Source organism: Orcinus orca, chromosome X, assembly GCF_937001465.1.
Source record: "Orcinus orca chromosome X, mOrcOrc1.1, whole genome shotgun sequence".
NCBI classification, from domain to species: Eukaryota; Metazoa; Chordata; class Mammalia; order Artiodactyla; family Delphinidae; genus Orcinus; species Orcinus orca.
Window position 1 is genome coordinate 106,869,898 of NC_064580.1, and position 19,638 is coordinate 106,889,535.

Consider the following 19,638-nt stretch of genomic DNA (forward strand, 5'->3'; position numbering starts at 1 on the left):
CTGGGCTTGGAGTCAGACACATATGATTTTGACTCCAGGCTCCATCATGTTCTGCCTGTAAGGCCTCAGGCAAGTTACCCAACTTCTCTGTGCTTCAATTTCCTAACATGGAAGATGAAATTAATTGTAGTGCCTAACTTGCAGGGTTGTGTAAGGATTTGATGAAATAAAGCATGTACAAAAAGCACTTTACACAGTGCCTTGTACACAGTAAGTGCTCAATAAATGTTAGCTTATGTTTGTCTCTGTCCCACCACCAGGCCTTTGTCCAGGGCATCTTCCCACCTGGGCTCCTCCTTCCCTTCTCTCTGCCAAAAACAGTTCCCCTGCATCATTCAAAATCTAGTCTAAAAGACATCTTCCTCTCCAGGGCGGAAGCCTTCCTTGCATCTGAGCTTGTTCAATGCCCATCCCCACAGTACATTTTTCTAGATTTTATATTATTTTAAATGGCACCTTCAGTCTACTGCCTCATAAGCAATGTGGACTTTTCTTCAGGGTGTACTGAAGCCTTCCGTGTTAGAAACATTTATTAAGCACCACCTTGGCGCCATACACTGGGGCTGTGTGCTGTGGGGAAAAAGATGAGTAAAGAGAGAGAGGGGTGGAAGAAAGGGAAGGAATATTGGTTGAATCCCCTAATATCATGGGCATTCTGTTGGGAATTCTGCATTTCTGCATCTAGGCCTTACAATAACCTTAAGAAATAGCTGCCATTATGATCCCTACTTTATAGATGTGGAAAGTGAGCATCAGCGAGGGAAAATGACTTGTCCAAGGTCACTCAGCTACAAAGAGGAAGAACTAGGTCGGTTCTAGGTCGGTCTGACTCCAGAGGCCACTCCCACCACCATCATGTTTTACTACCCACCTCATTTTTTTTTATCAATTGCAGTGACGCATATCAAAGCAATATGTAAACGATAAAGTACAATATATGTGACATAAAGCCACTGCAGTTATAGCAGATGCTGTCGGTGCCCTACCCATGTTTGGCACTAGCCGTTTCCATACATGCCAATGGCATCCTATTGTAAGCACATGCGATTCTCCACTTGAACTTTCTCTCAGCCTGAGAGTCAGACAAGTCAGAAGTGTTGGGGAGGAATTAATCCTCCTGACAGAAGCTACCAGCCAGTGGTGAATGGGAATTGAAAGACTCAGACCTCAGCTTCCTGGCCCTTCAGGTGGGCGTGCGGCACACCACTCCCAGAGGTGCTCAGACCCACCCTGCTTATTCATGCACCTGTGCTGGTTTCTTTCCCTTTGCTGTCCCATGTCCTCATTCCCCTGCCAGCCCATCCTGGAATCAACTCCCAATTAAACCACTGACGCTCAAATCTCTGTCTCAGGGTTTACCGAGAAATTCCTCCTTTGGCACCTTTCCCAGGAGTCTGGGTGGGTGTTCTCAGGCTGCCCCCTGCCTGCCCACGGCTTCCCATGGGAGGTCCCCAAGGGAGCACCCCCGTAAGCTCAACATCTCCCTTCCTACCCCCTTTCATGAGAATCCATCATTGACAGTCCTGCTGTTAGCTTTTCAAAGTGCATTTATTATCATATGGAAAGGCAGTTCTTTGAGTTCAGTGCGCACCAGAATCATCTGAGTGTTAAAATGCAGCCTCCGTGGCCCTCACCTAGACTTTGTGAATCAGAACCTCTAGAGAGGGGTGCCCAGGTGCTTGCATCTTCACAGATTCTCCAGCCGATCCACACAGCATCCACTCTGAGAAACACTGTCCTAAGACATTCCCGAGGCTGAGCCACCAGGAATGTGAATCGTGTTCCTTAGTGTTCTCTCTACAGCCAAGGCCTCTGCGGATTCAAGTGAGAAAGCCTGGAATAGCTATGCCTCCTTGCTCCTGAAATGAAGCGTAGATGAGCCAAGTCCAGTTGTTACTGTCAGAGTGGGGCGGCCCGAGACCCCTGAGCAACGGTGTATAATGCAGAGGAGAGATCCATCTTCCTGACCCTGCCGAATTTCTGCTCTCACGCCTCTCACCACCCGGCCCCAGCCCCTGTTCTCTCCTGTGGTAGAAACACTGTGATGACCACACATGAAAAATTAGGTTATGGCCTGTGCTCCTTTGTCTCTGGGCAGAACAATCCCCTACCTCCCCACACACATCTTCTTCAGAGCAACGGTTTCTGTGTGGTTTGAATTCATGGTTTTGATCAATGATGCAGGCAGGAGAGGAAGGGGCGGTGGAGGGTAGCAATGTGAGTTACTTTGTTGTTGGTTAACCCCCAGTTCAGCTTATCCGCCTGAACTCCAACTGCAAACCTCAGCTCCTTTCCTGTACCTCCAACCCAGTGCTATCCTAACCAGTGTCCTCAATACCCCTCTGCAACAAGCTCTGATACCTCTCCAAACCCCTCACCCCATAGTGGCAGGAAACTATTTCTCTTCAGGGAAGGCTTCATGGAAGAGGCTGCATATAAGCTGGGCCTTGAAGGATAGATGTGATTGCTGCAGGGGAGGATAGAGGGAGGGAGCATTGCAATAGGAACAAGGCAGGGAAAACCTAACTAATATAGGTAGGATAAGCATCGGGCACTGTGTTAAGAGCTTTAGATACATTATTTCATTTATTCCTCACTGCAAGTCTGTAAAGTAGGTGCTAATGATAGACCCATTTGACAAATGAGGACATTGAAACAGAGAGTTTAAGTTAACTGTCCAAAGTCACACAGCTATAAAAGGGCAAAGTAGGGACCCAAACCCAGGCAGTCTAGCCTATACTCTTGACCACCCTACTTCGCTGCCTCTCAACTACTATATTCCCTGTTTTACAGATGGAAAACTGACACTGAGAGTTTAAGTAACTTGCCTAAGGTTACGTAGCTTGTAATTGGCAAAGCTGGGATGCATTGGCCTTAGCGGATCGCCTTTTATTTACTGTATAACCACTTATACCCCTTCTAACTTAGTTATTTCAGTCACAGTTTCTTATAGAGCCAGCCCTGGCTTACCATCACAACAAATGCCTATAGTTGGTCCAAATAAAAATCTTCCCTCTAGTGTGTAAGCACTGTGAAACAACAAGGCTCTCCTGAAATCAAGAGAAATAGCCCTCTGAAATACATCTCTCTTTGTTTTCAAAATAGCATTCTCTTTAAGTCACCTGTTTGTCAGGCTCCCACTTATAAAAACCACAGGGAAAAAATTCTTTAGGTCTTTAGTTGGAGACAAAGTACTTTCTATCTCTAACAGGTTATGAGTTAATCATTCTCTCCTCAGTCTGCTGTACATATTTCTGTTCTCACACTTCTGCTGGATTATAGTTGTCTGTTAACTTGGCAGTCTTTCCTACCCTAATGGTGAGATCCTCCAGGCTAGGGACCAGGTTTTGGTGACCTCTGTCTCCCCTGTGTCTGGCCCCAGGATTGGTACAGAGCAGGCATTCAACAAATGTTCATTGAAAGAAGAAACGAATGGAATGTGGTTAAGAGAAACAACGCTTCCATCCACTAGGGACTTCAGTCTATATTCCTTCTGAATCCAGTGGTATGCAGGTAAACTGGCTCTCAAGGTGAGGGGAAAAGCCCTGATTTGTAGTGTTGGCTGATTTCTGTGGTGTAAATACTTCCACCATGGCTGACTTCAAGCTACCAATAGTTTATCGTGTCAGTGTGATCACAAAGGTGGATGAGCTATCAGATGAAGAAGAGAATGGAAATTCAAACAGCCAGAGCGAAAGACCAGCCCAAACATTTGTGAATTAGGAGAATTCTGTGTTTTACCTCCCAGGAACTAAGCCTCTATCATTTGTCGTCCATTTGCAAGTTGAGATAAACTTAAATGACATGGCTCCCAGAAGAGAGAGAAACCTGCCAAGTAAGCAACTATCCTGAAAACCAAAGGCCCGAGAAACACACTGCGTTTCTCAGAGATATTTACTTTTACTTGAAAATAAAAACACATTCACTTGCTTCCTTCAGCCAACAGAAAATTTCACAGATTAGGGTATCAAATGTTGGAAGCATCGCACGGACAGAAAGTGCATTCACAGAGGCAAAATCAGGGAGTTCTAAGGAGAACATCTCATTTGACACATCCCCACACCATGTTTGTTCCTCTCCCCTCCGGACTTGAAGGCCTCAACATCCTGGGCTGAACCTGGGTCGCTAAAACTCTACCCAAGCGTCCATGGTTCAGTTTTGCACACAGTAACGGAGCTAGTAAGTGAATGGCAGGATTTGAATCCAGAACCATCTGACTTCAATGTTCACGGCTCTTTCTAGTACATCACCTTTAATAAATACCTATTTGTTCTAAGCTTTAAGGGTGATTCAGATCACATCTATAAAGAGTTTTAGACTCTTACAAGTTTCAATTCTATAAGGTGTCATTTCAGGTGAGATACTAGAGTTGTTGATCCTGATAAATATCTAAAGATGGAAAACTGTGACTCCTGGGCCAATGAAGAAGTCCTGCGTTATCCCACCCATCCTCTAGTGGTTGTGGCTGGAAAAGACACATGTTGGAGCGACTGCTCAGCCTTATGCCAGATGTTGCCTTTCCTTTTTTTCTTTTTTAAATACAAATAATGAGTCTAGTGGCACTGCCAAGCCTTCTACTTACCACTCATACAGTCCTTCAAGTAGATCTTGAAATTCAGGATTATAGTGCTTTGGGCCCAAACGATTTTGTAAGATCTACAGAGAAAAGAAAAAAGATACAACTTGATATTTAGAATAAGGTTGTAAATATTAAAACAAAAGTTGCTATAAGTGTGAACATAAAATAGGTGACAGTAAATTTCATAAAAGTATGCATAAAGAACACTGTTATTTTAAATGTATTGTTTAAAATAAATTATCGCTGATTTGGGGGGATAGCCAATGCAAAATGCAGAGACTACAAAAGTCATACATATGGCTACGTTGAAGAGAAACTAATATTCTTTTTGCTCTATTATTCTAGGTTGAATACTAGTTAAAATCACCCCTACCTCACCTCCCGGAGAAAACATCTAGAGTTATTTCCAAATAAAAATAGGGTGCTGTGAAAGGCCTTCTAGATGAGATACTCCAAGAAAAGACAGTGTTTGGAAATGCATCACATTACAGGAAGTTAGCTGATGGAAAGGTCCAGATGTTTTAAGTATTTATTATTGGCCCTATGACCAAGGACTCTAGCTGATCAAAGCTGCTGGGCTTCCTAGGTGGGGCAGTACATGGAAATTGCCTTAGGAAAGGCTTTGTAAGCTTCCACATTTGTCATTTGTATGCAGTCCCAGGCATTATCTGCTACCTCCCAGACTGCCCATCATTTTGCTCCCTTATAAGACTCGTGAACCTTTGAAAGTAGATGGGGATACTCTTTTAAGATTTGAACCATAAGGCAAATTAACCGTATTTTATCTGGACAGGAAGACATGATCTTTATTCTCTTCCCTAAAGACACGACTGCGTTCAGGCAATATTACCCACCACTCCTGATGGTACACCAGAGGATTTTCAGTGACATCTGGATGAATAGATTCTATTTTCACACAGTTGTATTTATTTTCTTGTATGTAGTTTCATGGATATTATTGCTTTGGACACCGCTACCTTTAAGTAAATGAGTAGCTATAAAGATAAATATTAAGAAAATAATAGTATTGTGGTATGTGGATAGATCACAGATTGTTAAGGAAGTTTGTAAGGAAATGAAATTCGAGAAATGATGTTTAAGGGCTAATACAATGAGGTGTTCCCACCAAGATCAACATGCATTGAAATGGTCCCTTATTCATACGAGCAGGAATAATCTGTTGCTCCTTTAACTTACTTGTGGCCATTTACTGCCTCTTATTTGTATGTTCTCTTTGCCTCTCCCACTGTTTACATCTTCCGCATACTCCATTCGTCTTAGTGAATGCCATATTGAAGTCTGGGAAGTGAAACTTCCCAAAGACATGTTCTTTGGTGAAATCCTTGTCCTCTAATCTTCACATCCTAGCATTTTAGTTGACAATTTTAGATTTGATAAAATAGATTTTATTTTCTATTCAGTTGCCTTCTCTCTGCATAAGCTTCCCCTGAAGACAGTATACACAGTGATGAGATTTCTCAGTTATACTCCCGTTTTCCTTCTTTATGAAAAGCTTCAACCTTTCGTTTTCCATCTGTGCCACCCCCACTACTGGGCTGGCTTTGGGTGATTGTCTCTTCTCGGCCTCACTCATCCAGCACATTTATTCAAGTGAGATGACCGCAATATGAAGCACTGTCATTCGGTTGGAGAGCGTGTGTGTGCAGATTGAGATTATTAGAAAAATAATTCTAAAGGAATGGACTTCTGATATATTTTTCCTAAGACCAAAGCAATTTAGTAGCTCGGGGTTTTCACTCAAGAAAATGAACGGCTTTTATCATATCTGATGGAAGACTTCTTTTGGGAAGTCTGGCATATTCTGAGGCTGATTTCTGTAGCTTACCACCACTTAACTCCCAACACAGCTGAAATCAGATAGGTTGCCGTAGGACAGCAGTATCTTTTTGTAACTGAGGAAGTAGAAAAGGGAAGGGGGGGCGCTGAAGAAATGTCTTCTCTTTGAACACACACCAAAAAATGTGGTCTAATAGCTTTTTCTTAAAGAGAAAATACCTATAAACAGGTAAATCTGGTGAATTAAAACCAGAAACCTCCCTCATTTCTCCCCCCAGCCCACCACATGTTCTCAGGGTACCTAAATCAAAGAGAAACAGATTAAGGTGAACGGCAAGGAATGTTCTGTACTCAAAGCAAGATCAATCATTATACATAGATCCTTTTTTGGCACCGATGTAGAAAATCCAAACATGGAGATACTTAGGTCTGCAAATAACCTAATCTGCATACCAGATGGATCTAAGGGAAAAAACATAGACACTTTTCCACACACATATTTTTTTTAAATATGAGCATAGAAAAACAGATGCTTTTGCCCCCAAAGGGTCTGTGGGCCTCTCTCGAGTAGTCTCATGGAGGAATTTAACTTCAGATTTCTAAAATTACGAAAATGTCTAGATTAAGCATTAAATTGGAAGAGAAAGGGCCTCTGGAAAACCAGCTGAACATCTTCTGAATTATTTTTAACTGCTCAGTGATACCCAGCCCCCAATTTCACAGAGAAGTGGATGGAGGAGTCAGTAAAGGGAGGTCTCCCCCAAATGGGTAGACTATGATTCACTGACCTTCAACAAATAATTTAATGCTCTGCCACCTGCATGGTTCAGTGAATGAATCTGCTGTTTAAGTTTCAGTGAATGAGGATTGTGGCATTATTTCTTTACGCCCTATTTGTGGGCGTAAAACTAAATCTCCTTAAAACAATGAATTTTGTCTACATTTCACACATATTCCCTTATTGCCTTTATCATATCTACCATCGTATCAAGCTATCCATCTTCTCCAACAAGTCTGACAAAGGCACAGTGAACACACAACATGGATCTGGGAGCTTGATATTTCCTCCTTAAATTTCACACAGTAGACGGTAAAACGGCTTTTATACTTGAAGTTCTGAAACTAGTTCAGAAAGAGCGATTATAATTACTGTAAAAGCAAAGTTGAATATTCTCTTGGTTACCAAAGTCATTAAAGAACTGAGGGTACAATTTATGCCTTGTTCATCTGTAACAGATGGAAAGAAAAAAGATTTAAGACTAACTGAACAAGAAGCGCTCCCATTAACTTGTTCCTTTGTGCACCGTGTTACGCACAAGCCTCCCAGCCCACCCCTACTCTGATAAGCCCTGCACCAAAAATTCAAAGAAAGGAAAGATCAGGAGCAAAACATGACACTTTTGGCAGGGAGGCCTCACTTAGCTCACATCATTAGAATCATTGCTGCCCTACGTGAGTAACATTTCAAGATAATTGAGATGTACTCTCTTAAGTATCGGGAATTTGAGCATTTCTGATGGAAACCTTCCCTCGGATGTATTATAATTTCCCTAGGTTTTTCAGCAGAAATTACTGAACGCAATAAGCCATACCCTGATGACTCAGGCACTCAGGATGAACATCCATGATTACACTGTGCCGTAGTACAGTGCTGTCTGCTTTTGGGGGGGACTCCTCCTTCCCCTTTAAGTCAGTTTGTCACTTCCTCTGCTGCTAATGTGCCTCTGTCTAATATCACCACCCCCCTCCATACACACCCCTTCTAATGTGTAGCTTTTCACTTACTGTGAACTAGAAAACCAAAATTGGTAAGAACTGTATGTTAAATAAGAGTTAAGAAGGCACTGAAAGTGAGGATGAGGAAATAACTACGGCTTTTAACACAACAGCTTTGTGACACCCAGAGGCTCCTACCTTTAGATAACTTTCCCACCTCTTCCAGTTTAAACTAAATTTTGCAAGGGTAGTGCTGTGAGAGAGCTACCTTCAAATAAGTGAGTTTGCTTTGCACAGACCATCTGGGCATGGATTAAAGGGGATATTCTAATAGCTTCAAGTTTTTCTGAACCTGAAAAACACTATCTTAGTGAATGACCTCTCTCCACGGTTATTTAACCCCACGCAATTACATAACGCACATCCCAAACACTTCTGTAGATGTTATTCAGTTTAATTCTGACAACAGTGCTGAGATAGGAAAGGCCAGGCTCATGGTCCCAGATTACAGGTAAGGAAATGGAGGCTGGAGAAAGTTGAGTGATTTGCCCACAATCAAACTGAGTATGTGACAAGGCTGGGCTCCTGGGTTCTCTTTCGGGGGTCGTCTAACACTTATGTTTTCTGTGGCTCCCTGTTGCCTTTCTTATGCTCAGAAGAACACTAAACCCTGCCTCTGGTGAGACAGACTTACTCTGTTTCCTTTGGGCTTGCTTCTTTATTTCTCTCCAAGCTCTGCCAGATGTCCTTAGGAATCATGCTCATTTTTCTAACAGAACTCAAAACCCTCTGATTATATTATGTTGAAGGTTCTCAGGGAATTAAAAATTCAACAAATGTATGGTCCCAACTTGCCATCAAAGTTAACAAACATCACCAGGAAGGATGTTTCTCACAAGCGGACACTGAAGAATACATCCCAGCAGATACCTAACAGCTCATTTTGTGTCACAGTGGTGTGAGAAATCACCTCCTCAAGACATTCATTAACCTTTCATTTCCTCCGTAAATAATCAGTCAGATACGTGGCTCATATTTTAAATTAATCAAAAATAGCGCTCGCTCGCTCGCTCTCTCTCTCTCTCTCTCTCTCTCTCTCTCTCTCTCTCGCAGTACTTAAAATGAATTGAAATAAGCATGATACTTAAATATGTGGTTCCACACCTCTGGGCCAGCTTAAACCTCATCTCCTCCAGGGAGCCTTCCCTATCCATCCCAGCAGGCCTTAGACATCTCTTCTTCCTCTTCTCCGAGAACCTAGAGTAATTCTTGATATTTGACATTTAGCACATATTAAGAAACCATGTAATGTACTGCCAAGAGCGTGGGTTCTAGAGGTACACAGACCTAGGTTCTAATTCCAGCTTTAGCATTTCTTAGCAGTGTGGCCTTGGGTAAATTACTTAAATTCTCTTTGGTTGAGATACCTCATCTGTAAAATGAAACTTATGATACTTAATCTGTTTAATTGTTCTAGGGATTAAATACAGCACCTAGCGCAGTGCCTGGCATATACTAGGAACTCAATTAAGGGCAATTGTTTTTAATATTATCATTATGACCTTTTATATATAGTTCTGGTTTGATATGTGTACATTGTTTTCTCAAACTGTTTTTAGACCCTTGACAGCTGTGTCCATAGAGGAATATATGATGAAGTTTAATGGCCCCTTACTTGCACAGGTTCTCTCTGAGGTCTTATTCCAAATACTGTATTCATAATTTTGTATTATTTTTCTTAAAGAAGGCTCTTAAAGTGATAATAGCTTCAGGCCTGCACAAAACCTGGTTGTGCCTCTGGTTGTGTCTTTAACCTCTATCATATCCCCCTCCTCACTCCCACTCCTGCACACAGTCAGTACTGTACAGTCAGTACTCAAAACAATGACATTTTATAAAATCTTCAATTAACCAGAATTTTTGCTGTGCTTAACTATAAGGAAATAAGCTTATGTCAGGTATTCTGTGAAAACCTTTCAACTGCCAACCAATATATTTAGTTGGAAAATATTCAACCCACTTACATATTTTGAGATAATAAAAATGCGCTTTGTAAACTGTAAAGCTTAGTATTAATACAGTGCTACTCATGAAAATTATGAGAAGAGTGATGACCCTAAAGCAGGGTTTCTCAATCTCGGCACTACTGACACTCTTGGCTGGATAGTTCTTTGCTGTGGGGACTGCCCTGTGCATTATAGGACATTTAGCAGCATCTCTGGCCTCTACTCACTAGATACCAGTCACCCCTCCTAGATGGGACAATCAAGATGTCTCCAGGCATTGCCAAATAACCCCTAGGGGAAAAATCCCTTCCCCCACTACCTTAAGGCACATTCAGCACCAAAAGATGTACAGATGTTCACAAGTCTTTCATATTAAGGTAAGAAAAGGAAGGCAAGCATTTTAGAAAAGTTTTTTTTTTCTCAACTGCTTCTGCTAGAAAAGTTTTCAATAAGCAAAAGCAACCTCGATTAACCTGAAAAATCACATTAACCCCATTCCTTGAGTGTTCTATTCCCTAAGCATTCCAGATAAAGAAAGAAAAATGTACCATACATTCTATTTTCTAATTTGTATGCAAAGTTCAGCCCATTTTCCAGCTCAACAGCTGAGTACAGAAATCCAGTTCATGGGTGAGGGATCATCAGTTTCATCACTTTTGCCATCTATTTTAAGTGATAATGATGCCACCGACCTGGAAGTTTAGAGAGCTTTCTTCCCTTGCTGTTGACATTTTTAACTTTCATATTAGCAATTCTCCCTGTATCCTATGCCTGAAAGTAAAATGCAACAAAAAGAAATCTGGCCCAACTAACTATGATTTACTATATATAAATGACCTAACACTTTGTCGATTATTTAAAAGTAATTTGCTCTAGCCATCCCAATGACTGTGCAATTGAAAATGTCCTTGAATAAGCAATATTTCTTATTTTTTATTTCTGCAGGTTGTGATCCTGGGGAAGCATTCAAGGGGTTACCACTACATGCTTGCTAACCTGGTAAGAACAAGCAGAGCTTAAGTTTCCAGGGCATTATATTCTATTTAGTTTGTGTCACCTGTAATTATCCCTAAAAGAAATACAAGAAGAACCTAATGTGTTCTCTACACACTTCGAGAAATGGGTCAGTAAATACTAAAACCTGAACGCAATAGCCTTGTTTTCAATTATGCTGTGTCTGTTTTAGCTGTGAAGCTTATATCCTCTCCTCGTTGAAAAACTAATAATTTGATATGATTCTTCACTGATTATTCTTAGATTTAATTTGGAGTTGAAACGTCAACCATTTTAATCAGGTTTCAAATGTAAAACAAAGGACAGGGGACACAAGAAACTGACTCTTTCCCCAATTAATCCAAGTGTATGTGCACATTAGTATTGGATTTGTCTTTCTAGAAACAGGCCACTACCAAATCTTTTCAAACCAGATGTGAGCAGTAGGTTTGAACACAGAACAATTAAGTAGTCCTGTCAAAGTGTATAGCCACCTTTCTACGTATACCAAAACACAACTTGAATCTTCACCTTCAAACTCCCCATGCCTTTAAAATTTGTGACATTCTAGAAATTACTTTTTACTACGGTTGGTTTATAGGTCTTCTTTCTCTAAAAGGACAATTGGTTTAGGAATTAACGAAGTGGCTTCTAACTCCGTAATATATGTTTGGCAGAGGTTCTGAGTAATACTATCTCCCTGTAATGGAAGAGGAATGGTAAATTATCACTATGATACTAAGAAGCTATTAAATTATTACATGACATGAGTTCTAGCCCCAACTTTATTTCATTAGCACAAGAGAATCAGAATCATTATAGAGCTCTTAAACCAAAAGAATAGCAACAAAGGTGAAAGATTATCGTAATTATATTCTTAGATTTCTTAAATCAAAGAAAAAAATCTTATTTTAATAATGAATATTTTTAAATGAGAAAGGAAATGTTACTTAAACCTCCTTAAGAAGTGTGTGCACTCAAACACTTTATAAGATGAAGATTAGAGCTACTGCTTTGAAATGTTGTGTGCATCTTGTCCAATAAATTGCTCAAAGTGGAGCGCTTCAGTCCATTGTAGGGACAAATGAATCGACTCTTTTAGGAGAAGAAATCTTGATTCTTAATTTACATCTGAGTACATCCAATTTGTTTTTAGACAACTGATAGGTAAAGGATGTTTGTTGACTCGCTGGGGGTTAGGCCAGGCTTTGGCAGGAAACATGGAGGTTATAGCAAGGTATCTGAGGCAGGTATTGATGGATTTTTACCATTTCTTTCTCACCCAAAAGTATTTTGTTCTCCTTCCTTCCTTCCTCTCTTCCTTCCTTCTTCCCTCTCCCTTCCTCTTCTCCTCTGCCTAGGGTTCACTCAGCACTGATGGTACATGAGACAACTTTAGGCAGTGCACACACGAACTTTTTTTTATTACAATGGTAAATGTATTTATTTACTATGTACTAGAAAAACATAAAACTAGCACATCAAAACCCAAATTTTATGGATGTTATTACTTCATACAGGGCTAGAGATTTAACAACAAATGAAATAATTGTTTATGTCAAATGTGTCAAGTAAACAATAGCATGTTGCTATAAACAGATACAGCAAAATCTGTTTGGGGTATATGCAGTTGTGGTGCTACGTGGATGACTGAAGTTTGGGAAAGAGCATTGAACTAGGGGTCAGAGACTCTGGGTTGTCCTACTGACTTTGCTACTCACTAGCTATGGGATGTTGGATAAGTCACCTCACCTTTGAGGACCTCAGTTTCCATACTGTAAAACTCAGATGGGAGTGGGGAGTTCATTGATGTATTGGCTGGATCCTTTAGAAGCAGATGCTGAGATATAAATAGAAGTGCAAGACATTTATTGGGAGTAATGCCTGTGAAAAGTAAAAGGGAGAGGGACACAAGTAGCAAGGGAGCCCTTCAGACCACAGTTCAGGTCTGATATCAGCGAAGGAGGGGAAAAGGAAGGAAGTTTGAGGGATAGTTAGGGAGTTTGGGATTGACACGTACACACTGCTATATTTAAAATGTTTAACCAACAAGGACCTACTGTACAGCATAGGGAACTCTGCTCAATATTTATGTAACAACCTAAATGGGAAAAGAATAGATACATGTATGTATATAACTGAATCACTTTGCTGTACACCTGAAACTATCACAACGTTGTTAATCAACTATGCTCCAATATAAAATTAAAAGTTAAAAAAAAAGATCTTCAGACCATGGGCTAGCACACCTGGGAGCTACAGTGCAACAACTCCACCTGGAGGAGGCCCATGCTGCCCCCAAATGGCAAGCCACTGTACCCCGACCTTGCGCAGCCACTGGCTGGCAACTGCCTGGGAAGCACCCACCTCCCGCTTGCGAGCTGGGGTAAATCCTGAAGGCGCCTGAAGCTGGAGACTGTCGGCTAACTCACGTCCTGGAGGCAGGTTCTATGTTAAAAGATCTAAGCCTGAGCCCTGCACATCAATGGCTGTCTCAGTTGGCGTAAGGTGACTAGATGATCTATAAAGACCTTTCCCATTCTGGATTTCTAACTGGGCCTCTCTAATCCTACTGACAATCCTTCAGAACTTTGGTTTCAATTTTGAGACCCAGACCTGACAGAAGTGAAAGCATGTAGAGTGACAGAACTGCAAGAGAAAATCACTAGGACAAGGTTGGGGAAAAGAATGGTAAACTGGATGCCTAACACAGAACTCAGAATTATGAAACCTTGGAAAGATGCCTACTACAAGAATAAGCAAAGTCTGTTCCCTCAGAAAGAATGTAATATATAGTGTCATGTCAGTCTGGATAATGAAAACATGAATTCATTTACCATGCCTTGAGCTGCCACCCCTTCTCTTCCTCTAGTGACCTTCTTTCCATTTGAACACAGCCATGTGTCTCCATAAGTCCCTGTTCTCTATATCAAATTGCATATGGGCAATACAGATAGGAACTGTTACTAACCTCTGATAAAACAATGAGCCACATTATGCCTTCCGTGGTTACCAGATATTTTTAAGCAGCTAAAAATACCCCCAAAACACATATACATATATACACACAGCAAACCAAAACTATTTAGAAGTCATTTAGATGATCAAAAACGGGTAACTGGAGCTAAGAAGATGTTTCCTTTCAAGATGAGCCAGCTGGATGAAAGCTGAGGACACATACGCAAGGGAAGAAGTTCTCATCTGAATCTTGGTGTAACAACAGCACAGAACCACTGCCTTCGTCTACCGATGCAAAACCAAAAACACTCACACTGCCTACCTAAGCTTTCTGGAACCACCTGCACCAGAGCCCCAAGTGTCCCCTTTGCTAAGTCCCATCTATCCAGCAATGACTTCTATATGCTTTTACATGGACCTTCCCTGGTAGCAATCCTGAAGTGACAAGACCTGGGTATTCTGTAAATGCTTCAACAAAGACCTTTCATAGGTCAAGGTGTACATTTCAGAATGGACAACAAGCTGCAGAAAGTTCTAACTTGTTGAAACCCCTGGAAGAAGCAAAAGATTTCATCTGGAGCACAGGCCAGAGATGTGATCTGGTCAGGCCAGAAGTGGACATGCCAATAATCAAAGAGTTAGTAAGTCTCTTACAAATTCTGTATCAGTCAGTGGTGTCATTTCTTTTTAGGGGTTGTTCCACAATTGATTGTTATTTCCTCTTCCAGAACTCTCCCTAAGGTGGTAATGTGTCTCTACTTTAGTACCAGAGGTAACCAGCAGGTATACAATTTGTCAGTCAAGCAACCTCTCTCTCTTTCATGGTAAGGTCCTGGATCAGGATCCTTTCCACTGCATTCCCAGGCATGTTGTGTATTGTGATTTGTTTCATATATGTCAATAACAGTGTGCATTGGGCTACCCTGGGGGCGCAGTGGTTAAGAGTCCACCTGCCGATGCAGGGGACACGGGTTCATGCCCCGGTCCGGGAGGATCCCACATGCCGCAGAGCGGCTAGGCCCGTGAGCCATGGCCGCTGAGCCTGCGCTCCGCAACGGGAGAGGCCACAACAGTGAGAGGCCCGCGGACTGCAAAAAACAAAAACAAAAATAATAATAATAGTGTGCAGACCCCTAGACTAACCCTAGGCATAATAAGGAAAAAAAGCACTAGACCAGGAGCTAGGAGATAGGTTCGAATCCCAAGAATTGATCTAACTAGCCTGTGACAAACCAAACCTCTCTGAACCTGTTTCTTAATCTGTAAAATGAAGAGATAGACCAGATCAGGGTTTCCCAAAGTGTGCTATTTGCACATGAGATGATTTGAGGTAGTATATGGCAAAACTTCTTAGACTGATTAGTTCTGAATTTATATTAAATGTGTATTCAAAAAAGATAACTCTCCCGTCAATTCTATGAAGCTAAATTAGATATTTAGATTAAAAAGCTTAGTCGATGTAAAGAAAATATATGAGGTAAAGACTAGTTCAGATGATCCACCCATGCGGCAAAAAAACCCTGTAAAGGGGGTATATTAGAGGCTAAAATTTGAAAAACACTCCAAGGTGACTTCCAGCTCTACATTTCTTCCCTCGTGGAGGGTCAGTTTGGACCAGGGAAGGCCAGGAGTGAGAGTGTAGGCGCAGCAGCTGGGTGAATATAGAGGACGTAAGTGGCGGAGCACAAGCAGGGCCCTGTTAGCCTTGGGGTATTGTCATAGAGCAGACTTCAAATCAGCCCAGGGGGGCAAAAGCCAAGCAAGGTGTTGAGTGCCCTTAGCTACATTCTAAACAGAGCTGCAGCTCTAAAAGATCAATCAAAGCCATTTAATAGTTGACACAGAACAAACTGGATCCGGGTTGAGATGATCCAACAACAGATGTTCAGTACCCAGCCCCCCAAATAAACCAAAAATCTCCAAGCATTTGAGGCGCCAGGGGAAACTGTAAGCCACGGTAGGACTCATTCAGTGCTGCGCCAGTTAACCTCTGCCTTAGAAGACCCGACGGTTTCCTGGCCTAGGCTGAGGCTGGTCCCAGGGTTGGGGACAGTTGTGGACCCTACAAGTGGAAGTTAGGTAATGTCAGCTGCCAGCGGGAGAGGGCCGTAGGACCGGTGATCAAGTTAGCCATTGTGCCAGGAGACAAAGGGGGAGGAGAGCTGACTATCTGAGACTCCTCCCTGCTGGGCTAGCTGTTCTCTTTAGGCTTTTCCTTTAATGTCTCCAGTGAGGAGAGACTTCCTACCCACCCATTTCCCCCAAGCTTTTTAGAGATCAGGAAACAGGCTCAGAAAAAATACATGCCTTGTCTGAAGTCTCACAGCTAATCCACTGCCAAGCTAGGCTTCCAGTCCAGGCTGGTCAGACACTTTACCGAGAGCATCTCGCTCTTCTCATTTTACCCACCCAAGCATCTCAGTGAGACAGAAGGCCAGCCCCACAAAGGTCACATAAGAACATCTGCAAAGACGTAAATGTATATGAATGATGTATAAACTATAAACTTATGAGGGTGAAGTAATCAGAGAGAAAAAGACTTAAAAAAACAAGGACAGCTTTGTGAATCTGGGTTTGAAACGCGTCCAATGGGCCAATATGAAATGTATCTTAGCAGGCACCAGTTACATCTCCATCACTGTCCTCTCCCCTGCTACATTCATATTCATCCTGTCTCTCTCTCTCTCCCACACACACACACACACACACACACACACACACACACACACATATTCCTCTCCCCTGCTCCCTCATCCCTCTTCTTTCTCTTGCTCTCTCTTCTCTCCTTCCCTCACCATCTGCCCCATTCATATGATTAGTATGCCAGAAAATAACGATGGGGAGTACTAGATTATATCTAATTTTTCTAAAATTTTACTAAAACAAAAGCATTAGTCAAAAAATAGAACTCCAAAGAAGCATCCAGGAGTAACTGGAGCTTGGAGAAGTGAACTCTGCAGCTTCCCAGATCTAGGGATGTACCTGAAACAGAGAGGGGCCCACTTTGTTTAAAGAGAAAACAAGTTTGAATGAGATTGAATCATGCTGTTTTGCTTGCCAATAACAACTGTTCCCTTCTGCTCCCTTCCCTCCCAGGTCTTCTTGTTCTGTTCTCTACTCTTTCCCTTTCTTTGTACTTCCATTTTTAATGTTCTAAATAAAAATTCAAATGCTCAAAGTCACGTGTTGTGATCACTGACACCTCAGCAGGTAGCATGTAAACACAGAGCTCACTGGGCTGGAGCCCAGCCTTACGGGCAAAGGAGGTGAGCTTGAAGGGAAAAATCCCCCCTGGTCCCCAATGCCAGGAGCCCAGTCACCTCCCCTGGGTACACAGCTTCTCTGGTGGTTCAGGATTCACTTTCTTCTCCAAATGAAGATAGGATACAGCAGAGTATCAAGGGAATGAGGAGTGGGGACTGGGCAGGGGTCCAACGCCCTACCATGCATTTAGAAAGACACAGGCAATTGTCAGCTTAAAGTAGCCAACTTTGAGACTCTCATTCCCCCTCTCCAAAAATGCCTCCATTATAGTCAACCATCCCTGCCTCCCCCACACACACCCCCCACCTGAAATTAACAAGGAAAGATCACTTCCTACTCAATGTTCTAGCAAGATGCATTGAAAAAATTCTGTTTTCTCCCCCGGGCCCCTCCCACATCATATCTGCTAAAACAGTGCTTCTCAAATTATCTGTGAAGAAGGGCCAGATTTTCCCCAAAATATTCACACAATAAAAGCACAACAATAAATTACTAAAAAACATGAAATAAACAAAACAAGACATATAAAATACAAGCCCAAGATTTTTTAGTATTAGATTCAACAGCCATATTACTCTGTCAACTTGCTTATAAACTAAAGGCTTATATTGTTTCTCTCCTTCTATCATCTCTGACTGGTAACAAACAGCAGACCAGCACCAGTCCACACATACTTCGGTTAGTATTACTCTAAAGATTTTTATAACAAGTTTGTTTTTCTATATACCACGTATATGCCCAATACCTTGTTCACTCTACTACAAGGAAGACAGAAGGTGGTCTCTTTAAGAACCGTATAAACATATTGAACAGACCAAACTGGCACAACTTAGGATCACTGGCATGGAGGTAGAACAGGCGCTGGGACCTGTGCTGGGAATGAAGAGAAGACAGAGGGTGGGGAGTCAAAACTCTGCATAGTATGGCCAGAGAAGGGCTTTCAGAGAAGGTGACTTTGAAACAATGATCCGAATGGTGAGAAAGGTCTAATTATATGAAGAATCAGGGAAAGTTCATGTAATGCATAGGGAACAACATGTGCCAAGGTCCTAAGGCAGAAAAGAGTGTGATACCTCTCTGAACTGTTAGAAGGCAATTTTGGCTACAGCAGAGTGAGCCTCAAGATCTGGATTATCTAAGGCTACTGCCTGGTTAAGTTTTAGCTCTTTTCAACAGCATCAGAAAGCCACTGAAGAATTTCAAGCAGGGGAGAGACATGATCTGATTTTTGCTTTAAAAAAAAAATCAGTGTCAAATGGATGGATCTTATGGTATTTAAATTATACCTCAATATAACTGTTAATAAAAAAGAGATCAGTGCCTATTTTTCCCACTAATAGCATTTATGGCAACTTGTAATTATTTGTATATTCATACAGATAACTCCCACTGGACTAAAGTGTTGTGAGGTTAGGGACCAAGTTGGATATGGCTCGCCACTGTACCAACAGATAGCACTTAGAAGGTTTCGAAGTATGTTTGTTAATTGGATTAGAGAATAAAACAGTGAGTGAACAATACAAGCAACCTGTAATCGAGTGCTAATTTATATGGTGTAATCTTTAACTCTAGGCATTACATCCTCCCAGGAGGATGGATCTGCTTCTAGAAAAAGACTTGTGTCTCTCATTAGCAATCTGATAACTCGAGTCACCACAATTACCATGCATTTCCCCATCAAAGCATCACCCAGATGAACAATTCAGACGGCACTAAAGGCAGAGCCAGCCTTCATCCAAATTAAGACAGATACTCCTCCTTGGCAGCCTTCCACCCCTCATTCTATTGCTTTTATCTTCCATATAGGCAAGCCACCTTTCTCATTTCTCACCCATAATCTACCATCAACTCAATGAAAGTCACCCAACTCATCTTGTCTCTGTTTTCCTCTCTGTACAAAATGTACCCTAACAATAATATTATACGAAGGAAATCTCCACATAATATCTTAAAAATAAGTGCCCTAAAAGTAAGCCTTGAATATATCTATTTCCAAACCTCAATTATCTTACCAGGAGGAACCTGAATTGCGGTACTATATGTATGAATCAAGGGAGACAGGATGATACCAAAGTCATCTGGATCCTTGGAAGACTGAGTTGTCTGGCTATTCTCAAATCAAGGACAATCTCTCTTCGGATGCCAGTTGTGTAATTAGTGTCTGTGTAAAAGATGGCCTTGGAGAATTGATCAAAGGTAGCTTACAAGGCCTTGCATTAGGCACAGAGGTCGTGGTTGGTTTCATACTGCTGGGTTCAGATGTGGGCAACAGTCACTGGCTCAAACAGATGTGATGTGACTGAGAAGCAATGCAATTGATGAACT

The 19,638-nt window shown here is 41.7% G+C and overlaps 1 protein-coding gene across 6 annotated transcripts in view; it reads left to right on the forward strand.

Moving 5' to 3' along the window:
- The window catches only part of GRIA3 (glutamate ionotropic receptor AMPA type subunit 3), a 291,139-nt gene that overhangs the window by 166,313 nt on the left and 105,188 nt on the right, over window positions 1-19,638 (forward strand). For all 6 annotated transcript variants that reach the window (XR_007474784.1, XM_049704677.1, XM_049704679.1 and 3 more), the window contains one exon: window positions 11,044-11,097. Coding sequence is in view for 5 of the 6 variants with exons in the window: in XM_049704677.1 (XP_049560634.1) it covers window positions 11,044-11,097 (54 nt within the window). In the remaining variant the exon portion in view is untranslated. The remainder of the gene's footprint in view (window positions 1-11,043; window positions 11,098-19,638) is intronic.